The following is a 22,083-nucleotide window of genomic DNA, read 5'->3' on the forward strand; positions in this document are numbered from 1 at the left end:
AAGTTAAACTACGAAAAACAATTGGAAAACCTAAAACTACTTATATATATAGAAGCTCTTAAATCTGATTTGATATATTTTCAGTTTTTGTATTAAAAGGGCATGTAAAGGAAAAAAAAAAAAATCCCATTTTTACTTTCTTAATGAAAAAGAAATTCTCCCTTCATTTACTTCTGTGTGTAGGAATTGTCAGATGGTCCCTAACTGCTGAGCAGGGAAACAATCATACTTATGAACAGCAGGGGGAGCCCCCGCCTTACTTCCCAGCCATGCAGAACTCAAGCAGCTTTGTTTATGACGATCCCTAAGCAGCCCAGACCACACTGAGCATGTGCACAGTCTTAGTCTTGCAAAGAGTTTAACAAAGTTACAAGATGGTGACCCCCTGTAGCCAACTTTGAAAGCATAAATTATTTGTTCGATTAGGCTTGTGGTGCAGTGAGTTCATGTTTATATTAAGTATACAAAATACAGCATTTCTAGACTTATTCTATTTTAGACATGCCCTTTAAGGTTGTTAGGAATCGGAATCAGTACATTTTTGGCGACTCCGATTTCAGATACCCAAAATTGCTTCCAACCCCACGACTCCAACTCCACAGCTCTGGAGAAAAGGGAAATCATTTTTTTAAAAAAAATTGTATTATTTGCCTATATTGGAGTCTGTGGGAGATGGCCTTCCCATAATTTGTAGCTTTCTGGATAACAGGTTTACAGATAATTAATCCCATACCTGTACTGATAAGTGCAACATTGATTTACATAATGCAGGTTCTTCAGAATGGAGCTGAACCAGAGGCCTAGTGGCTTATTGTGATGTGAAGGCTGTGGTTGGAATTGGACTCTCACTGGATATACTTACAGCAAATCCTGGATTTTCACTGCAAAACGTTTGGGGCCACCTCAGGAGACCCAAAACTAAATTTGTAGCATTTCTATCCTACTTGTTTGTGTGGTTTAGTTAATGTGACTTCAGTACTAAGTAGTGCTAAGATGTTGCACAGTAGTGATGTGCGGGCCGACCCGAGGCCCTTTGGGACCCCCGTCCGCGACCTAGTACTGCCGGCTTCCGGCACCGGAATTTATAGACTTCCGCCTGCCCCGCCCCTTTTGTGACATCACTGCGGGGCGGGTCGGGCACAGTCTATAAATAAAGGGGAGAAGCGGGCCCGGGTCGGGTGAGGGTAGGGAGTGGGCGGGTTAGGGTTGGGTGCGGGTCGAGAAATTCTCAACCCGCACATCATCACTATTGCACAGGTATACAGCTCATGTGATTTTATTAGAGGCTTGGGTTGTTTGAGTTGTCGGTTTGTCTGTATCATCATAAGCCATAAATTAAGGCTTTTTTTTTTTTACAAGGAATACTTAAAGATGTAAAAATTTCAGAGTTTTAAGTTTATCACAAGATTCAATTTGAATTACCTAAGGGTGAAAACACATGAACTCAACATGCTGATGAGCTTGCTACAAACAGGTTTCATTGCTTATTTTGCAGAGAATATGTGTAATATCAGTAGAACACATTACCCCGCAGGAAAAATTGTTTGTGGCCAGAAGTTCTGCTACATGGTGTGTCTAGGCAAATGTAGTCACCATTTGAGAAAATGATAACTGTCTACACCAGAGCTGTCCAACTGGTGGCCTGCAAACCCCCCCCCCCTTGTGTTCACACTTGTGACACCTCTATTGTTCACACCCTAAAGCCCTGTACTGTTTACACCTAGGACCCAGACTGAAACTGCCCACATTGTTCACCTGTTTACACATACAAAATGCTGATGGGGCACCAGTACCGTGTCACTGTACTGATGGGTTTCCCTGTCTCCTGCTCTGTTCTGCCCTATGCTCCCTGGGTGTGCCATACTCTGCCTTCCCTGTGTGTGCCCTGCTCTGCCTGTGGAACATAAGCCTGGTATTTGTTCTGGGGGTTTGAAAATTATTGTTAGGGGCCCCTAAGGTGTTTAACCGTTTGTTGGGGAGGGGGTGCTGTGTTATCCACAGGGGAGGAGGAGGTATATGTATTTAAGGGTATGTCTTAATATGACTTAACTTTTTTTTTTTTACATATGAGTGATATCTCTGCAGCGAGCACCAATGATTTGGTTTTTTGGTGTGCTATAATGTGGACATAGGGTAACATGGGTGTGGTTTAAAGTTGGTGTGGTCTTAAAAACAGGAAGTGGATAACACTGGCTTCCATTATCAGCCCACCACCATGTAGACCAGAAAAATTCTGGCCCTCTGTACCACAGAAGTTGGACAGCACTGTTCTACACTCAAGTCACAAAGGAGTTCCATTATCATATAAAGGGGTGAAGCTGCAAGCATGGACTACAAGTAGGGGTTACAATACGAATTATAATACACAAGTTTCAATGAGTCATGTAATAGATGCGGCATCACTATGCAATATTCCAAACTATATATTTTACAGGTTATTTATGGCCCTTGTGTATTATATAGAAATATTCTCACCTTTTTCACCATATACCATGACTAATTGTGTCCAGGCACTCTTATGCACTGTTGCTTTAATCCAGGGATAACCAATTAGTCATATCTGTTCTACAGCCGCTATCTTTAGCTATAATTTATGTAGAGTAGATTAGTCCCCGAAGACTAATTTCCCAAAAAAAGCCTTCCTGCCAGCTAAAATCTAAATTGCAGGCAGGATGGCACTCGGAGCGCTTCGTTTTCTGAAGTCACCAGAAGTTGCCTCAAGGAAATTTGATTGAAGATTGTAGCTGGCGGGAAGGCTTTTCGGGGAGATTAGTCGCCTGAAAAAGAGGCGATTTGTCGCCGGGCGGATAAATCTCCCTGAATCTTCACGTGTGCTTGCTCAGGCAGTTTCCCCCTATATTTGGACACCTAAGTGATCATTTAAATCTACCCAGGCAGCTATTGTTCCTTTTCCTTTGTCTGTTGTAAAGTCATTAAGTTCATGGCTTGCCCAGTAGGTGGCAGTGTTTCAAAGTTTAAAAGGGAGAGCACATGTGCTTAGGGTTCTGTTCCTGGATCCCACCTTGCGGGGAGGTGGGTACAGGACTGGGTCAGAGCAGGTGACAAAGGCCCTGGTTAGGGAATGTTTATTTAGTGGTAGAAGTTCATGAAGTAGTCACTCTAGGAGCGAAAGTTATAGGCATCGTATTTAGTGAGCAGCTTTCTGGAGAGTAGTTGGGGTTAGTACCCTTGAGGTGATCAAGCCACCAAACAGGAACACATGTGGGTTAGCTCAAGAGCAGGGACAGTGCTAAGGACCAAGATACCCCTTGGGATCCCTAGTGCTGGGGAGTAGTCACTAAGACTATACCAGTCTATACCAGTGTCGGACTGGCCCACCGGGATATCAGGAAAACTCCAGGTGTCAGTGGGCCCTCCTGCTTCTAAACATTTGGCCTATTTCATGGTCATTATCAATTTCTATGAGAACAAATAAAATAAATAGATGGATTAATAGATTATAGCATGTAAAGAAAGGAGACTAAGAGAATAGCGTTTGAGTGAGGAGAAGAAGAATAATAGTACTGAGAGTGGGCCTCTGGTCTAAAGTTTTTGGGTGGGCCCCTGGTGTCCTAGGCCGACACTGTGTGGGAGCCCCTGAGGTAGCAGTCCCAGTGGGCCCAGGACCCCCAGTCCAACACTGGTCTATACCACCCTAAGAGGGACTGATCTAAGGTTACTAGTACTAGTGTACTAAATGTAGGGCCCCTAAGGGTTAATTTCCCCTTTAGTCTGAGCCTCATGGTGAGATACAGGGTTTCCTAAGGGGCAGAGCCCTTGTGATTGGTACAGCATGGCTGATCCCAAAGGCAGCCACAAGGTGTCGCTGTGCAACAGTATAGGAGATGCCATGTGCTCAGTCATCCATTACAGATTACAGATTACAGTTACAGATTGCTGCAGAACCTTGTTCACTGTGGAAAAAGTGAATCCTATCCGGCAAAATGTAGGCAAAAGGGAGTTTGATAGGCCTGCCAAGGCTGGGCAGGAGCCTCCAGTGCCTGAAAGCTCAACCAAGGAGGGTTTGAAGTTTGGATTTCCGGATTTGTATGTTCAAACTATGGAGAGTTTTGAGAGCTGGAGTTCAGCAATGGATGTCGGGAGAGCTCACGCTATAGACAGTATTGGGAGCAAATACCCAAAGGATTCAATTATGTGCTCGACTGGGAGAGTCTGGAGCATATAAAGAGATCATCGCTGTGGATGCCTGTCAACTCTGTGTGAGACTACCAGTCTGTGTAACTCCTTTGGGGTGAGTGTTACCTGAGGGAAGGGGGTAGGAAAGGATGAGGATCCAGCGATCTCCTGTTTTGGAGAAACAGGCTGTTTGTGTGCCTGTTTCGGGTATTTGGGTAGGTAGCGCTACCTAGGACTGGTGCTCATTTGGGGACAAGGGATGGAGACTCTTCAGCTACCAAAATGCAGTTGCGGGACTTTTCCTGCCAGGGAATTACCAGGACTGGACTGCTACAGGTTCCTAGGGTAGTGGGTCATGCTTTGAATGCATTTATGTGTATAATGTTACCGTTTACTTCCCCTTTAAAATTGCACTTCTTTGTATAAAGTTTATATTTTTATATAATAAAGTGTTTGTGTGTGTGTGAATGTTTTCCTAATGGGACCCTCCTCAGGTGTATTCCCGGATCCCATTAGGTGGAGACACTGCCAAAGAGGAATTTCCCAGTATCTTTCACTTAGCAAAGGGGATTCAGGACCTGCAGGCCCAGATTTGTGGTGAGGCCACATAGGCCTGGGCCTAGGGCGGCACATTTTTGGAGGCGGCACGCCGCCCAGCCGCTCTTTGGGGAGCCTGTGCTCCCCAGTGCTCCGGCGCTCGCTTTTGCGCCAGCGTGTGGTAGTGCGGGCGGGCGCTAGGACTGCGCGGAGCGCACAGCCTAGGGGCGCCCGCCCAGCGAATCCGGCGCTGAGGACCTGCATCGGTAAGAATTATGTGATGTACCACCTTGGCTAAAAATAGGTTACATAAGTGTGAAGCATTTCCACTGTCCGCTTTAGATGTCTTTGAAGATGTTATTGCCTGCATTCTGTGAGACAGATCCACTGCCACTGTTCGATATATAAGTTTTTTGTTTCAAGCAACCCTTAAAACCGGGCCAGGTCGGTATTTTACTGGCCTGGCCGGTATAAATTATGGTTGATCCCAATGTTATTAATAGGGAAAAAAGATACATACATAGGAGGCGGGTATTTTTTTTTCCAGAAAACATGGCAACCCTAAATGAACTTGGTGTGCTATTTATACTGCTATTCTGGAGGCTGGAGCAGTGCTCATTTCTTCTAATTTTCCCTCTGGCTCCCCCAATGTGTAAATGGTATTAGATTTCCGAAGTGTTAACCATATTCAAACGATATAATATAATTTATTTACATGAATACAAAGGGAGCTGTAAACAACAACCAATTGACAGCTACACTTTCTGTCCCGCCAAAACGTACATGACAGAAGTTTGTTTATAGGCGGAGCCATACACGTACACTCCTTTGCCACTGACAGCGAAGAGTAACCGGAAGTGTCACTATGGACACGTAGAGTCGCACAATATCACGTGCTGATTTTCCATTGGACTAAATGATTCCAAGGTTCTCCGAGCGGGCCTATCACAAAGCGGTTTTGCCATGGATTTGACAGACTTGTGGCGTTGGCCTATCAGGATGCTTGGAGTAGCCGGACCCGGAAGTGGTGGCCCTGTAATGCGGTGGTGTTCTGTCCTGCTGGGGCTGCTGCTTCTCCGGCTCGGGCTGCAAGCTCTGCGGGGTCTTGTCCTGCCTGGGACAACTCCTGTAGTGATACCGGGAGTCAATGCCGTGTGCCGCGCCTCTTATGGCCGTTTTGTCCTGGGAGCCGGAGATGAGTACGGCCGCCGCTACAGCTCTTTCCCCGCGGGGCTGCGTAAAGAAATGCGTGAGATGGCCCGCGGCATGTTCTCGTTCGGCTATGACAACTACATGAAGTATGCCTTCCCTGAGGATGAGCTCAATCCCATTCTCTGCCGGGGACGTGGACCAGACCACGGAGACCCGTTAGTATTCCATACAGCTGCTTGTCTTTGTTTTATTGTGGCTCTAATGGGGAATCCTGGTACTTGTAGATCAGTATCACTTACCGGGGTTGTTCACCTTTAAATTAACTTTTACTGTGATGTACAGACAATTTGCAACTGGTTTTCTTTTTTTTTTAATAATTTGTGGGTTTTGGGTTATTTATCTTTTTATTCCGCAGCTCTTCAGTTTGTAATTTCAGCTATCTGGTTGCTAGGGCCCTAATTGCCCTAGTAACCATGTATTGATTTGAATATTTGGAATATGAATAAGAGAGGGTCTGGATAGAAAGATGAGCAATAAAAAAGTAGCAATAACGATACATTTGTAGCCTTTGATACATTTTGTAGCCTTACAGAGCATTTGTTTTTTACATGGGGTCAGTGACCCCCATTTGAAAGCTGGAAAGAGTAAAGCTGGCCATACACGAAGAGATCCACTCATCTGGCGACATAGTCAAACGAGCTGATCTTTCCCTGATATTCCCAACAACGGCAGGGCTATATCAGGGTAATGCGAATATTCGGCCCTAGGGCCGAACAATCGGATCACAACAAAAAGCAATGGACTCCGACGCGCTGGTCGCGGGAAATATTAAACCTTTCTGATATCGATTGGGAAGCCCCCATACACGGGCAGACAAGATGCTGAATTGGTCTAAAGGACCTATATTGGCAGCTTAATCTGCCCGTGTATGACCTTTAGAAGAAAAGGGCAAATAATTAAAAAAAAAAAAACTATAAAAAAAATCAATAACCAAGACCATTTGAAAAGTTGCTTAGAATTGGCCATTCAGGGTCGGACTGGGGGGCCCGGGGCCCACCGGGACTGGTGTCCAGGGCCCCCCCTCTGGCCCCCCCACCTACTTGTAAGGTGAATCGCCGCTCGGCATAATTGCCAAGGCGGCGCATCGCGCATGCGCAAACGGCGCTAGGCGCGCATGCGTAAACGGCGCGCATGCGCAAACGGCGCTGCGATGTGCCGAATTTTTTTTTTTTTTTTAAAAAAACTGTTTGGGAGAGGGGGTCTGGCCCGGCGGGGGCCCACTAGGGTCGGGGCCCACCGGGTATTTTCCCGGTATCCCGCCGGGCCAGTCCGACACTGGCCATTCTATAACATACTAAACGTTAACTTAAAGGTGTATGGTAGTCGGTGAATAAATACTTTTTCACAGCATTTTGCTTTGAAGTGCTCTCCTTGAACCAATTGTTTAAAGATTGGCCTAAGGGGAAGTGGTGCCCTGAATGAGGATTGATGCACTCTACACTGGAAATCACAGGCAGAGGGTAAGAACATTCACTTAAAGGACATATTGCTACACCTCAACTAAGTTTAAAGTGACAGTGCCATATAAATACATAAAAACATATACAGAAGTATTTAAACACTATAATAGTGTGTAAGCATATTGTAGAATATATAAGCATGTAAAAGCAAGTATAAATAGAATATTATATTAAATTTAAGTATAAATACAATTCATAATATAGTGTCTAGGCTGAAAATGATACAAATATCGCACTTTTGAGATAAATGTTAGATTAAATGCATAGTACAACCTTCAATAATTGGGGAAAAACATGCAAAACAATAAATAGTAAAACAATGCGCTATATCTACATGAAGAAATAGAAGGATACATCGTATTTATTATTTAGACCCATAGGGGACCAAGTGGCTAGAACAAAGATCCAATTGGTTTCCAAATATAGTAATTTCTTTGTCTGGTCCCCTGACCTGACCAGAGAGGAGGGGATCAGACAAAGAAATTACTATATTTGGAAACCAAGTGGATCTTTGTTCTAGCCACTTGGTCCTCTATGGGTCTAAATAGTATATACAATGTATCCTGCTATTTTTAATTTCATTTATTTGTCATAGTATTTGCTCTCAGTACCGTTTTTATAAGAAACCTGACTGTATGCAGTGAAATTCTCCCTTCATTTACTGCTGTGGATAGGAATTGTCAGATGGTCCCTAACTACTGAGCAGGGAAACAATCATACTTATGAACAGCAGGGGGAGCCCCCGCCTTACTTCCCAGCCATGCAGAACTCAAGCAGCTTTGTTTATGACGATCCCTAAGCAGCCCAGACCACACTGAGCATGTGCACAGTCTTAGTCTTGCAAAGATGTTTAACAAAGTTACAAGATGGTGACCTGTAGCCAACTTTGAAAGCATAAATTATTTGTTTGATTAGGCTTGTGGTGCAGTAAGTTCGTGTTTATATTTAGTATACAAAATACAGCATTTCTAGCCTTCTTCTATTTTAGACTTTCCTTGTCCTTTAAATATAATATAATATTCTATTTATACTTGCTTTTACATACTTATATATTCTACAATATGCTTACACACTATTATAGTGTTTATATACTTCTGTATATGGTTTTTATGTATTTATATGGCACTGCCACTTTAAACTTAACTGAGGTGTACCAATATGTCTTTCAATATGTTGCTCTATTCAGTCTGTGGTGTACCAATATGGCCACTAAAGAAAGAGACAAGGCTTTAAACCTTATTTACACCCACTGAGACTGAATAGATATTGGTGCACCTTAGAAAAGTTTTTTGGGATTGGGTGGATAGTAAATTGGTGAAGTGATTTGATTGGTGCACTTGTGTTTAAATATTTGGGGCATGGCTCTGAAAGGTTAGCCTATGATTTGTGTTTATGACACGAAACGCGTAAGACTTTGGACACAATAAACTTTCTTCACTTTGAACTATTTGCCTGGTGTATGTTTGCCTTCATTGAGTGCCTGCTCCAATATGGTTTTTCAGTTTGTCTGCTGAGGGCTCAGGGTGGTGCACCTGGGCCACTTCCCTTTTGTGGTGAGTAATCACTTTATTTTTGGAGACCCTAATATCTCAGACGCATCATTGATTTTTTCTATTTCCGCCATTGCTACACAGCAGCTTGTTTATATGAACTATAGTCGTGTTTCTGAAGCAAACAGATCAGTTTTACAAGTGCAGGGCGACAGTACATGATATTTTTATTACTTTAAAACACTTTCATTTCTTGGTGTTACTGTTCCTTTAATTGAATACACGTGCAGCTGGTACAGATCACTTGCTGAATGGAAAGATCAATATTTACTCTGTTTGAGACCATACACTCGCTGGCACTAGGCCTGTTTGCTCCATAACATTTCAGGTGGCTAAAATTATCTGTTTTTGCTGGCCAGATTGTGGTGCAAATTGGTTGCTCATTTTGAATTCAGAGGGAGTACAGCATCTGAGCCTTTAGTCATCAAATCCTTGCCAAATTTTTCCAAAAAGTTTTTTCTAGTTTTCCAATTTCTGGTTATACTAATTTTTTATTTTCATTTTGAACAAAATACATCCCACACAGGTCACTGTAAATACCATTCTAAGATTGGGAGTCATTGCTCTGTTAAACCATGTCCGTCTTAATGCAGATGGCAAAACCAAAAAAGATGGCTGGATGGATAATACTTTTAGAGGAATTATCTCCCCGACCATTTTCTGCGTGGTATGGTTGCATGGAAACATCAGTAGTGATGTCTTGTTGATAAGGAGCCACAGGTTACTACAAAATATTGCCTGTGTTGCTGAGCCCTTCTCATGGCATCAGACATGCATCTGTTTAAAAATTAACTTTGAAAAATTCATTGCTACTTTATTTTCTATTTGACTGAAATTAGCACAGTTTGATTGGAGCCAATTTTTATAGCATAAACAACTTCTATATTAATGTAATATGGCTGCCAGGCTTGGACTGGCAGTCTGTAAATTCGTGATCTACGATGCCATAAAGAGTAGCCATTCATTGGGCCTATGAGGCTGTGTAATCTGTAAATTCTGGCAAATGCCAATAAGATGCCATAGTCGATCACTATTTATTAGGCTGATGGAGGGCTATTTGGGTTTCTAGTTTTATTCTCAATGATAATGGTTATCCGGTAGAATAGGGGTTATTGAGGACTATATTGACCCATTTGCTGATTGAATTGTGTGTATGGATCATTTTATCCCATAGGAGCTAAAGGAACAGTATCACCAAACAATTAAAGTGCTTTAAAGGAATGACAATATAATATACGGCTGTACTGTTAAAACTGGTGTTTGCTTCAGAAACACAACTATAGTTTATATAAACAGTTGCTGTTTAGCCGTGGGGGCAGCCATTCAAGCGCAGGATATACAGCAAGTTCTGAAGAATCCCATTGTATACTACAGAGCTTATCTGTTATACTGTATGCTGTGTGTCCTGCGCCTTTTCTCCTTTTTCTAGCTTGAATGGCTGCCATGGCTACACAGCGGCTTGTTTATATCAACTATAGTTGAGTTTCTGAAGCAAACACATCAGTTTTACCAGTGCAGGGCAACACTGTATTATATTTTCATTTAAGACACTTTCACTTTTTGGTGTTACTGTTCCTTTTAGGACAGTGCTAGTATCTAGGTAACTTGAATAACTCATTGAAGACCAGTAAGTTGAATAGAAATCCTGTAGCATATAGATGTCCTTGAGGCTCACTCACACCGGTGTGCAGTCTGTCTGATTCTTGTAACCCCAGTCCTCTGGTCTCTGCTGTGGTGCAGAGTATCAGGATATCCTCAGAGAAGCATATGCGGATGTCTTCCCATTCCGTTGCACTAACGCCATACGTGGCAGGTTCTCTGTTGTCATGGAATGGTAGGTGGGGTCACTTGCATCCATAGACTTTATATTCTGTGAATGAACACATTGTAGCTTTCATACTTGCACCAAAGTTGCATTAGTCCAGTGCTATGGATGTGATGGATTGTTGCCCCTACCAAGCTGTTACACATAAAGCAAAAGCGTATGATACTGTCATGGGAATTTTTTTTTTCAAAACACATCAGTTGATAGTGCTGCTCCCGCAGAATTCTGCACTGAAATCCGTTTCTCAAAAGAGCAAAACGTTTTTTTTTAATTTAATTTTGAAATCTGACATAGGGCTAGACATATTGTCAGTTTCCCAGCTGCCCCCAGTTATGTGACTTGTGCTCTGATAACTTCAGTCACTCTTTACTGCTGTACTGCAAGTTGGAGTGATGTCACCCCTCTCCCTTTCCCCCAGCAGCCAAACAGAACAATGGAAAGGTAACCAGATAGCAACTCCCAAACGCAAGATAACAGCTGCCTGGTAGATCTAAGAACAGCACCCAATGGTAAAATCCAGGTCCCACTGCGACACATTCGGTTACATTTAGTAGGAGAAACAACAGCCAGAAAGCCGTTTAATCCTAAAGTGCTGGCTATTTCTGAAACACATCATGACCAGGCAAAATGACCTGAGATGGCGCCTACACATCAATATTACAATTAAAAAAATACACTTGCTCGTTCAGGAATTACATTTTATATGGTAGAGTGAATTATGTGCAGTATAAACAGTGTAATTCAGAAATAAAAACTGCATTATAAAATTCTTGATTCATTCTGCCCATGGGCTTCCTTGATGTCTTTATAGATATCATCAGTTTCATTTGATCTGACACTTGAAGATGTATCATATTATATATTGGGCCTAAACTGGGAAAGTTGCACAGAACTCTAGGGAGAAAATCCCAAAATGTAAATATGCAGAGTGAAGGACAAATAAGAGCAAATCCTGTATGTGCAGCACTCAATACAGTGAATAATACTTTACTGGTAGCTATAGACCTGCATCAAGCAGACAAAGCTAAGGCAATGCAGTTGTATGCAGAATGGCAAAGTTAACCTGTAGGAAGAAAGCCACCATGCATATTGTTTCCTATCCTCTTGTACTACTAGCTATTGGCCAGTGTATGGGGGCAATACAGTCACCTGTCCTGCCAATATCTGGCATATATTGGGCAAATTTGAAAATCCCATAGGGCAAGAACCTCATCAGTCCATTGATGTGCTCCTCTGCCAGCAGATAGACCTCTGTTTTAATCTGACTATATAGTGGAGGGGCCAATTGATCATATAAATCCAATTTGACCAGAATTTTGGTTAGCCAAATTATATAAAGGCCTGGTCATTTGATGATATTATAAAATGAGATTATTCTGGTGTGTGGCCTGCTTTACCTTGGGAAAGTAACCAGTAGCAACCTGGTGTCATTAGCATGACTGCAGTTGGCCAATTAGAGCCAATTGCTGATTAGATGCTGTGGGTTCTGCAGTGAAACTCCGCATCTGCCTGTATAGCAGGAAATTTTTTTTTCTATGAAAAATTGTAACATAAAAATGTAAATCTGTGTTTGTATTATGTTTTATTATTGTTTTGTTCTTAGTGATCCTCTTGTAGCGGAAATCTTATTCTAGCAAACCAATTTCCGAAAGCACACGTTCACCTGGGGTAGAGCCATCAACTCCCACTAGACTTGTGTTTCATTCATCTCTTCACGTGGAGTCCAATTAGCTCCCACAGCAGGCACAGGCATATGCAGTGAGCTTGAAAAAGTCACTTTACACAAATATTTGTTTGTCCCTGCCAGAGGTTTTGCTTCAATATAGTGCACTCTGCTGATCTACCTTATGCATGTATCCTTAAAATGAATTATTATGTACATAATGAGGGGTGCAAAACAAATTTTAGGATTCACAGAATTCCATTCTAACTGATCTTGGTGTTTTCATTTTTTTTTTGTAATTCACTTATTTAACTTTTATGTTCTTTAACTGTTTGGTTGGGAATTTAATCTGCGTATGGTTGCTACAATCACTGTCCCTAACAGCCAATCATACATCTTAGTGTCAGGGTGAAGTATAAATAGTAGAAGGGCTGAATTAAAAGATAAGACATAATAACAAAGTATGAGGTCACAGACCCTATCAATCATTTTAGGTTTCACTTTGGAGAGGCTTAAAATAAGGAATAACTATAAAATATCATGATCAATTCTATATTACTCTACTGCAACCCAAACTGGGTCTGTGCTATATTAATTCCTCACTTTGGGATATGTTAACACTTTTGACTGTGTTGTTTCAGTTCAAATCTAAACATCAATGATGTCCTTGGAAACTACTCCCTAACCCTGATTGATGCACTGGACACTTTAGCGGTGAGTTATGTACTGAGCACTATCCTGTATCTGATATTTAAGACAAGGGATTCATAAGGCACAAGGGCTGCTAGTAGTTACAATACCAGGAGCTCGGCCACTTCCACCACTTCTTTACTGTATGTGATATTCATGGAAAATTATTAATTTTATTTGCATTATGCAGCAGTGGTGATAATAGCCTCTGGGAAGGGACTGTGGCTCTGGAATAGCAGGTATAGTAGGGACAGATGGAGCCTATAGTAACAGTGGGATAGTAGTCTCTGGGAAGGGAGTGTGGCTGTGGGATAGCAGGTATAGTAGGGAGAAATGGTGCCTATAGTAGCAGTGGTATAATAGTCTCTGGGAAGGACTGTGGCTGTGGGATAGGAGGTATAGTAGGGAGAGATGGTGTCTATAGTAACAGTGGGATAATAGTCTCTGGGAAGGGAGTGTGACTGTGGGATAGCAAGTATAGTAGGGTGAGATGGTGCCTATAGTAACAGTGAGATAATAGTCTCTAGAAAGGGACTGTGGCTGTTGGATAGGAGGTATAGTAGGGAGTAATGGTGCCTAGTGTATATATATGTATGTATATATATATATATATATATATATATATATATATATATATATATATATATATATATATATATATAATCTCTCCCAGTGCAAGGAGTATAAATTACATAAACTCAACCTTGAACGTTTCTAATTCAACGGTCTCTTTGCAGGTGATGGGCAATGCCACAGAGTTTCACAGAGCTGTTCGATTGGTGATCGATACCGTTTCCTTTGACAAGAATTCAACAGTGCAAGTGTTTGAGGCTACTATTCGGTAAGAAAGCTGAATTGATTCAGAGAGTGGAGGGATTCCAAAGTGCCTGTATGCAATTGAGGAGTCATTGTGAGGGTCAGAAGGGTTGCATGGCCTTGGGGTTGAATGATTGAGCTGCAAAATAAATCTTCCGTCTTATGTCTTATCAGAATTCTAGGCAGCTTACTGTCAGCCCACATAATCCTGACCGACACCAAGCAGCCCTTTGGCAACATGACTCTAAGTGACTACGATAATGAACTTCTTCATATGGCTCATGACCTTGCAGTTAGACTTCTGCCTGCATTTGAGAACACCAAAACAGGGATGCCTTATCCTAGGGTAAGTGAGCAGCTCAGTTCATCATCTGACCAGTTATTCATTCTTTTACTATATCTTTTTAGCGTCTGTCTATGCCTGTGAACGTCCTTACAGACAATTATTGCTGCGCTGTTCAATTTTCCAGGTTAATCTGAAGAAGGGAGTCCCCCCAGATAGTAGAAATGAGACCTGCACTGCCGGAGCTGGCTCCCTGCTTGTGGAGTTTGGAATTCTAAGTCGGCTTTTAGGGGATTCCACGTTTGAGTGGGTTGCTCGCCGTGCTGTCAGAGCACTCTGGAGTTTGCGAAGCAACAACACCGGCCTCCTTGGTAAGCTGCGGAGCCTGCGATACAGATAAGAGATGCTGAAATCCACTTTTTACGGCATTTAGCTGAATACAGAATCTTACACAAAGGATTCTGCTGAACCCTGAACCAAATATAATTTCTAACTTGAATATGCAAATTAGCACAAATTATTTTCCACTAAAAAAAAAAAAATCTCTGCAAGAAGCATGTAGAAAAAAAAAATCACCAAAATTTGCCTTCAGGAATGTAGGGCAAGCCCAGAAAAATACTACCTAGGTTCAGAGTACACTATATGCTTTTTATCTGTGGCCAGCACTCTGGAGCAATCATATGACGCAAATGTAATTTATATATGCAAATAATATTTACTTATACAGGTATAAGATCCATTATCCGGAAACCTGATGACCAGAAAGCTTCGAATTACGCAAAGGCTGTCTCCCCATAGACTCCATTATAATCAAATAATCCAGATTTCAAAAAATTATTTCCTTTTTCTCTGTAAAAATAAAAAAGTAGCTTGTACTTGATCCAAACTAAGATAATTGATCCTTATTTTAAGCAAAACCAACTTATTGGGTTTATTTAATGTTAACATGATTTTATGGTAGACTTAAGGCACAAAGATCCAAATTACGGAAAGATCCATTATCTGGAAAACCTCCCGAACATTCCCGATAACGGGTCCCATACTTGTATATGCAGCTTTTAAATTAAAAAAATATATATTTATAGAGGGAGCTCGAGACCACTGTCAATGTATTTTAAAAAAATCGATATCAAGTTGAATAACACTTTTAATTTCCTCTAGGGAATGTGGTGAACATACAGACTGGACAGTGGGTTGGAAAACAAAGTGGCCTGGGTGCTGGGTTGGACTCCTTTTATGAATATTTGCTCAAGTCCTACATCCTGTTTGGAGAGGAAGAGGACTTGGAAATGTTTAACGAGGCTTACAAAAGTATCCAGAACCACCTTCGCAGGGGGTAAGAGAAGACGAGGCTTAAAAATAAATATAGCAGTGGGAAATTTGTCGCAGAATTGAAACTGGTTTGTAAAAAAACATTATGGGGAAATGATACCTTAGCACATGGATATGTAATGTTGTGTATAGACTACGGATGCACTGAATCCAGGATTCGGTCTTTTTCAGCCCGGCTGAACCGAAACCTAATCCTAATTTGCATATGCAAATTAGGGACGGTGAGGGAAATTACGCGACTTTTTTTTCACAAAACCAGGAAGTCAAAAATGTTTTCCCCTTCCCACTCCTAATTTGCAAATTAAGATTCGGTTCGTTGTTCGGTCTAATCTTTCGTGAAGTATTGCGGGTTTCGGCCGAATTCAAAATAGTGGATTTGGTGCATCCCTAGTATAGACAATATATTTCATTTAAATATGCTCACACTTTTCCTTTGAAGGACTTTCTAACCCAGTTTAAGTAAGTGCGTTATCTAAATCTGTTCTGAAAATAATCCATCTGAGAATTAATGGAGCGTGTTAGCACTGTTGATGTGATGTGATGCTCTGTGTATGTCATGTTGCATGTCTGGCATCATGTGACCCAGAAACATCAAAGAGGCTCAGTACAGAAATGAAGATATCTCCAGAACAAAGGAAATTAACTGCAATAAAAATTGGACTTAGCTTAAAAAATATTTTTTTAAAGGTATAGTGAAACTTTTCCATTTGAGCTAGAAATGTGTCACTATCCCTTCAATAAACCCTCCGCTGCCTCCCTGCGGATCCCATTACAGACCTGTGTCGGAGTCCAACTCCTTTCTCTGATGTCCCAGCACTCAATTCTTCATTTTGAGGGCAATCAAACTCCTCCAAGAGTATTGTTTACATTTGTCCTCAGCCTCTTGGAACTTTTGTCTTCCCTCCCAAGCCAGACATCAACCTCTGAGGCATCAGCCAGGGGAGCTGCTGAACGATCAGTAACTAGGTCTGAGGGGAAGCAGGGAGGCAACGTGTAGAAGTAAGTTTCTCACTAAGCTTATTAAAATCATAGTGACATGTTCCTGATAAATGTGGAACATGTCACTTTTAATTCCACAAGAATGAGTGAGAAGACCCACATTTCAAACAAAGCAAGAATCCTGCAAGGAAACTCAATTTCACTCCTAAAATTTCCAATTTCATTGAGTTCCCTACAGGCTTAAGCCTGCACAGATGAACCCCGATAAGGGTGAAGCCTGTAGTTTCAATCTGTTAAGCAACTACCCTAGGTTCTCTTGACAATAACATCTTTCATAGATGTCATTGTAATCAAATAATCCAAAATGTTAAAAAAACTCAGTGGGTGAGTTTCCCCGTCCCCTCTTTTTACTACTTTGAGCACCACTGGGGGCCACTGTCACAGTTAGGGAGTCTCTGGAAGGGCATTATATAGAAAAATCAAAGCATGGGGAAATGGTCTTTGTTTTGTATAAGAAATACTCAGCCCAGAAATATTTATTGCGTGTCAAAAAACAAGGAAACGGTCAACTTTCCATAAGCACGGAACTCCACTGGGCTGTTTCATTTAAGTCTATGGGTACTTCATTATATCTTCTCCAGCTACTGAAAAAAAAAAGCAAATATGGAAAAATATACTGCTGTGTGCGTAAGAGTCTGTGACATATTCTAATGTCAACGACTTTATTAACCATTTAATTGTTTGAGAAAGTGGCTCTCTAATGACAGGGGTAGTTTTTCTGCAAGAGAAATGGCTGAGTAGTGATCAGTCACTTTGTTATTAAATTTCGAGGGTAGGATTGTGGGTACACGTATGGGATCCGTTATCTGGAAACCCATTATCCTGAAAACTCAGAATTATGGAAAGGCAATCTTTCATAGATGTCATTGTAATCAAATAATCCAAAATGTTAAATTATTTCCTTTTTCTCTGTAATAATAAAACAGTAGCTTGTACTTGATCCCCACTAAGATATAATTAATCCTTATTGGAAGCAAAACTAGCCTATTTGGGTTATTTAATGTTGATATGATTTTTTAGTAGGCTTAAGATATGAAGATCCAAATTACAGAAAGAGCCATTATCTGGAAAACCCCAGGTCCTGAGCATTCTGGATAACCGGTTTCATACCTTTATAAGGCACTAGAAATCTGTATTTACTGAGAAGCAAGAACCTGCCTTCTCTGAATGTACATTTGTAAGATATGTTAGACCCATGACACCTACAGTATATTTAACTGTGCTTTATATTCTTTCTACTCTGCAGGCGTGAAGCATGTAATGAAGGAGAAGGGGACCCGCCATTGTATGTGAATGTTAACATGCTTAATGGTCAACTCATGAACACATGGATTGACTCACTGCAGGCTTTCTTCCCGGGACTACAGGTAAGACTTGGCCCTGACAGAAGAGTGCAGACATGGAGTTGCGTCTCTCTAGATGCTGTTTGATGTATCACAAGTCATTGCTGTTGTGACAAATTTGAAGAGTGTGTTCAGTAATACATATCTCTATTGCAGGTCCTAAAGGGAGATATTGAGGATGCGATTTGCCTGCATGCATTTTATTATGCCATTTGGAAACGCTATGGAGCTTTACCTGAACGATACAACTGGCAACTGCAGGCCCCTGATGTCTCCTTTTACCCTCTCAGGCCAGAGCTGGTAGAGTCCACGTATCTTCTATACCAGGTACAGGCTAATCCCTTATTTTTTTTCCTAGAACAATACTAGCTTTCTATATGTTCCTATGTCATCTTCTCTTTCTTTTCTGTAATGCTACCAAAGCAGACTTTCTTCTTATTTTCTGTCTAGGCCACTAAAAACCCCTTCTATCTGCACGTGGGTATGGATATTCTGTTGAGTCTGGAGAAGCATGCTAAAGCCAAGTGAGTACAGAAATCAGGGTTTTATTCCCTCTGATTTTCTGTTTTCCTCCCCTCTACTTTCCTTGGTGAATAGTTTTCTTTAGTTCTTTCCTCTACCCCCTCTAAGCAGGTGTGGATATGCAACGATACACCATGTTGTGGACAAGTCACAGGAGGATAGGATGGAAAGCTTCTTCCTGAGTGAAACTTGCAAATACCTCTACCTGGTAAGTGAGGAATGATGTAAATAGAGTAAAAGGAGCATAGTAATGTCAAATCTCCGCAGCTTTTGTTTTACTGGAACTGCATTTGATCTTCTCTACAGGGGCCAGCCTTATTCTGTTGTGTCTATGCTAGAAATGCACATCTTAAAGGGGAACTCCACAAAACATGACTTAAGCTTTTTGAAAAGTAAACATAATTTCAAACAACTTTGCAATATACATCAATTAAGAAATATGCAGACTTTTCATGCTTTTTAATGGTTTCTGACAATTCCCTAAGCCTAGCCCCCTGCTCTCCTGCTGATCTTTCTGACTACTTTGCTGAGCTGGCTGACTACTGTTACTTTGTATTAACAGCCAGCACTAGCAACCACCCGTGACTTTCCACAGGTGAATTCTCCACTGGTGTGTCTACTGAAATTTAGAGCGTTATTGTATTATGCCAAGAATTGTATAATTATGCACTCGATGGGACCCACCCCTCCCACAGGGGACTCCTGGATAAAGCTAGTTAATGAGGTAATACCCTTGATTAAGCTCAAACATGAAGCCAGAGGTATGGCTCATAAATTTGATAAGATATGGAGTCCCTTGTGGGAGTCAGGCCCTGCCACTCAACCAAGGAATGACACTGCAAATGAATAAAGTAGTCCAGTTGCAAGTAATTACTTTATATGTACGGTTGACCTGTAAGTAAGGGAGCAAGTATAACACATAATGTAAATCAAACACAGAGACACGAGATTATAATAGTATAGTTTATTGTTTGTGAATGTTCAATGTTCGTGAAAATAAATAAAGTATTAGCTTTAAAAAAAGAAATACACATCTTGCTGACCAAAGACTCGTACCTTGCTCTTACACTGAGGATTGAGTTCAGAGCTAAAATCCCTCTCCTGCACCTTTTGGATTCTATCATGCTTGTTTTTTTTATTTTATTCAATATGTCCTCCCTTTCTCACAAGCTGTTTGATGAGGATAACCCACTGCATCGGGTTGATAATAAATACCTGTTCACCACCGAGGGCCATCTGATCCCACTCGACCCTCGTTTGAGGGACACATCATGGCAGGACATCTTTCATCATAAAAGCAAAGTGCCGCAAACCCATGACAAACTGTCACAGACCAAGCTCCGAACTGGTAACTCCAGCTCAAATGTAAGTTGTAGCCGACTGATACTATTGTCCTTTTAGGTTGTTTGCCGGGTTATTTGTTGCTTTTAACCTCATGTTATGTTCTTCTTATTCAGTGTTATAGGGTTCCAGAAGAGCGTAGGTTTTCACTACCGCTGAAAAGTGTCTACATGCGCCAGATTGACCAGATGGTTGGGCTTTTGTAGCTTATAGTGGGACCTGCTTGTGGATTAAGGAATCTTATCTATTCAGCAACAAGACATCAGGTTCTCCCACATGAAACTGGAATCTGTGCTGGAGGCTGTGCAGATACCCTGTCTGCATTCAGTGCAAACGTGGTGATCAGGGCAGGCTTGGGTGCTCAGAAGAATCTGCTCCGTGTCTATTATGCAATATTGCACAATTTTTTTTGGGATGCTCTGTGTATGACAAACCCTCAGGGATTTTGAAAGACTATACACTTATGTGTCTTCCAAAGCTACTCTTGTTCCTCAATACCTTCCCCATGTCAGGACCAATACAAAAGCAGATTCCTCATTGGCTGCTGATAAAACAATGTTCACAATCACCTAGCAAACCAAGGATTCTGCAGAGGAATGAGTTGCTCCCTTGCTGCTTTGTGACTAGGGACAGTCCCCATAGTCAAGTTACATTTTGCCAAAATAGTGTCTTAAGCCAATTTTATTGTCCGGATTGTGGCCTTGAAACTACAACTTGGACAGCCTTTTCACCTTACTCATGCCATGTCTCTCTGCAACTTCTTTTTATTGGACCAGTGCCTTAAATAGACTTTTCTTTTCTTTCTTTTTCCAGCAAAGGTCAGTGACACCTGCTCCTCATCCACTCAGCACCTTGCAAATAAATACATTACTCTTTTTATCCGTCTTCTAATCAGGGCTTATTTTTAATCATTTTGTTTGGATGTGGAATTCCGTATTTTTGAAGTCTAAGGAACAAATGGAACCAACACAAGTTATTACGTGTGCCAATGTCTGCTGGTCACTGACCCTGTTAGACTTGGGCGAGCGTTGAGACTATGGGCACGCTTCTGTGAACTGCCTGCCCTGCAGCACGATCAATGCCAGGTGTAATCACTGTTAAGAAAAATACATTCAGGGATTATTTTATAAAATTGTAAGATTTGATAATGTGATTTTTTTTTTTTAATGTAAGGTCAGAGTCTTATTAAAAATCTGCAATTTCAACCTGTGTCTCAAGTTCTGTAAGAGCAAGCACCAACGCAGCAACTAGTCTTTAATTCCTATGCATTATGATCCCTTGGAATTCATAGCAAGGTTACATCTGTTTTTCATCCTTTTTTTGGTGAGTATGTACTTGTCTTCTTTTTATCTAGGGGGCTTCTGTTATCCAGGTATCATAAGTGCAAATCTTCGCTACGTCATCCTTTAGGTGTTAATACATTCTTCATCCCTTCATTCTAACCAGGTCCGGACTGAGAATTAAAATAGGCCCTGGCATTTCAGGTACACAGAGGCCCAATCAACCCAAACAGCTCCCACCAGCCCACTAAATAATGACTTTCTATGGGACCTTATAGCAGCCCCTCTGGCATTTGCCAGAATCCACAGATTGCCAGTCCGGGCCTTCTTCGAACTCCATCCCAGGTACTACTCTACTTTGATGTGTAACGGCAGAAGTGCCTGGTCTACTGTTGGTTAAGCAAACCCAAATGCATTCAAACCTCGTTCAAATATTCCCTGGCTCCCTTTCATCCTATTCTTGCTAACTGTGTCTGGGGGATTAGGGGATGAATGCTTATTAGCTCTTTTATTCATGGGATCCCAATCTGAAGATCGTTTTAAAGGAGAACTAAAGCTTAACTAAAGAAGTAGGACAGAATTGTTGTACATTATGTTTTGGGCTTTTAGTGAAGTAGAGATCTGCTTAAAAAAGTAGTTTGAAAGGTATGTGCTTCCTGTAATAAATATTCAAACAAACTTTTAGTTTCTCCCACTCTCCACCGGCTTTTAGTGTCTCTTAGGCATGTAATATTTATGTGTATGCTTCTGCTCTTCTGTTTTCCTATCCCTCCAGCCACCAGCTCTCCGCTTACCAGGACACTCCGGACAACAACAGCATGTAGATAAGTGTTCTCGGTATAATCCCGATCGCGGGTCTCGTCTGCCGCCTCTTGATCCACATTCACTGCTTCACTTCCTGGATTCTACGTATCACTACAGATCCCCACTACAGTTGGAATGCGAAGTCCAAGTGCTGCGGGCTGGGAAATCATTCAGGCAACACGGAGAAGGCTCCGATAATTTGGTTTCAGAGTTTCAGCCAAACGCGTTTCGTGATTGATTCATATCCTCAGAGGCTTCAACCTAGTGAGGTAGATTGGAGCCTCGGAGG

General features: G+C 41.5%; 1 protein-coding gene across 2 annotated transcripts; it reads left to right on the forward strand.

Moving 5' to 3' along the window:
- The first annotated feature begins 5,601 nt into the window (after positions 1-5,601).
- edem1.L (ER degradation enhancing alpha-mannosidase like protein 1 L homeolog) lies at positions 5,602-20,915 on the forward strand. 2 transcript variants are annotated; one of them, XM_018256333.2, is made up of 12 exons: positions 5,602-6,041; positions 13,026-13,098; positions 13,812-13,915; positions 14,065-14,236; positions 14,361-14,544; positions 15,335-15,509; positions 17,751-17,871; positions 18,004-18,174; positions 18,298-18,371; positions 18,481-18,577; positions 19,540-19,734; positions 19,827-20,915. In XM_018256333.2, exons 1-12 carry the CDS (start codon positions 5,638-5,640, stop codon positions 19,914-19,916), a joined length of 1,860 nt encoding a protein of 619 aa, XP_018111822.1. In that variant the 5' UTR covers positions 5,602-5,637; the 3' UTR covers positions 19,917-20,915.
- Positions 20,916-22,083: the final 1,168 nt, after the last annotated feature.

This window comes from Xenopus laevis, chromosome 4L (assembly GCF_017654675.1).
Source record: "Xenopus laevis strain J_2021 chromosome 4L, Xenopus_laevis_v10.1, whole genome shotgun sequence".
In the NCBI taxonomy this organism is placed as follows: domain Eukaryota; kingdom Metazoa; phylum Chordata; class Amphibia; order Anura; family Pipidae; genus Xenopus; species Xenopus laevis.

Coding starts and splice junctions, on each gene's coding strand:
- edem1.L (XM_018256333.2), top strand. CDS start 5,638: ATGGATTTGACAGACTTGTGGCGTTGGCCTATCAGGATGCTTGGAGTA. Junction 13,916..14,064: donor GTGTTTGAGGCTACTATTCG/GTAAGAAAGCTG, acceptor ATGTCTTATCAG/AATTCTAGGCAGCTTACTGT. Junction 18,578..19,539: donor CTTGCAAATACCTCTACCTG/GTAAGTGAGGAA, acceptor CTTTCTCACAAG/CTGTTTGATGAGGATAACCC.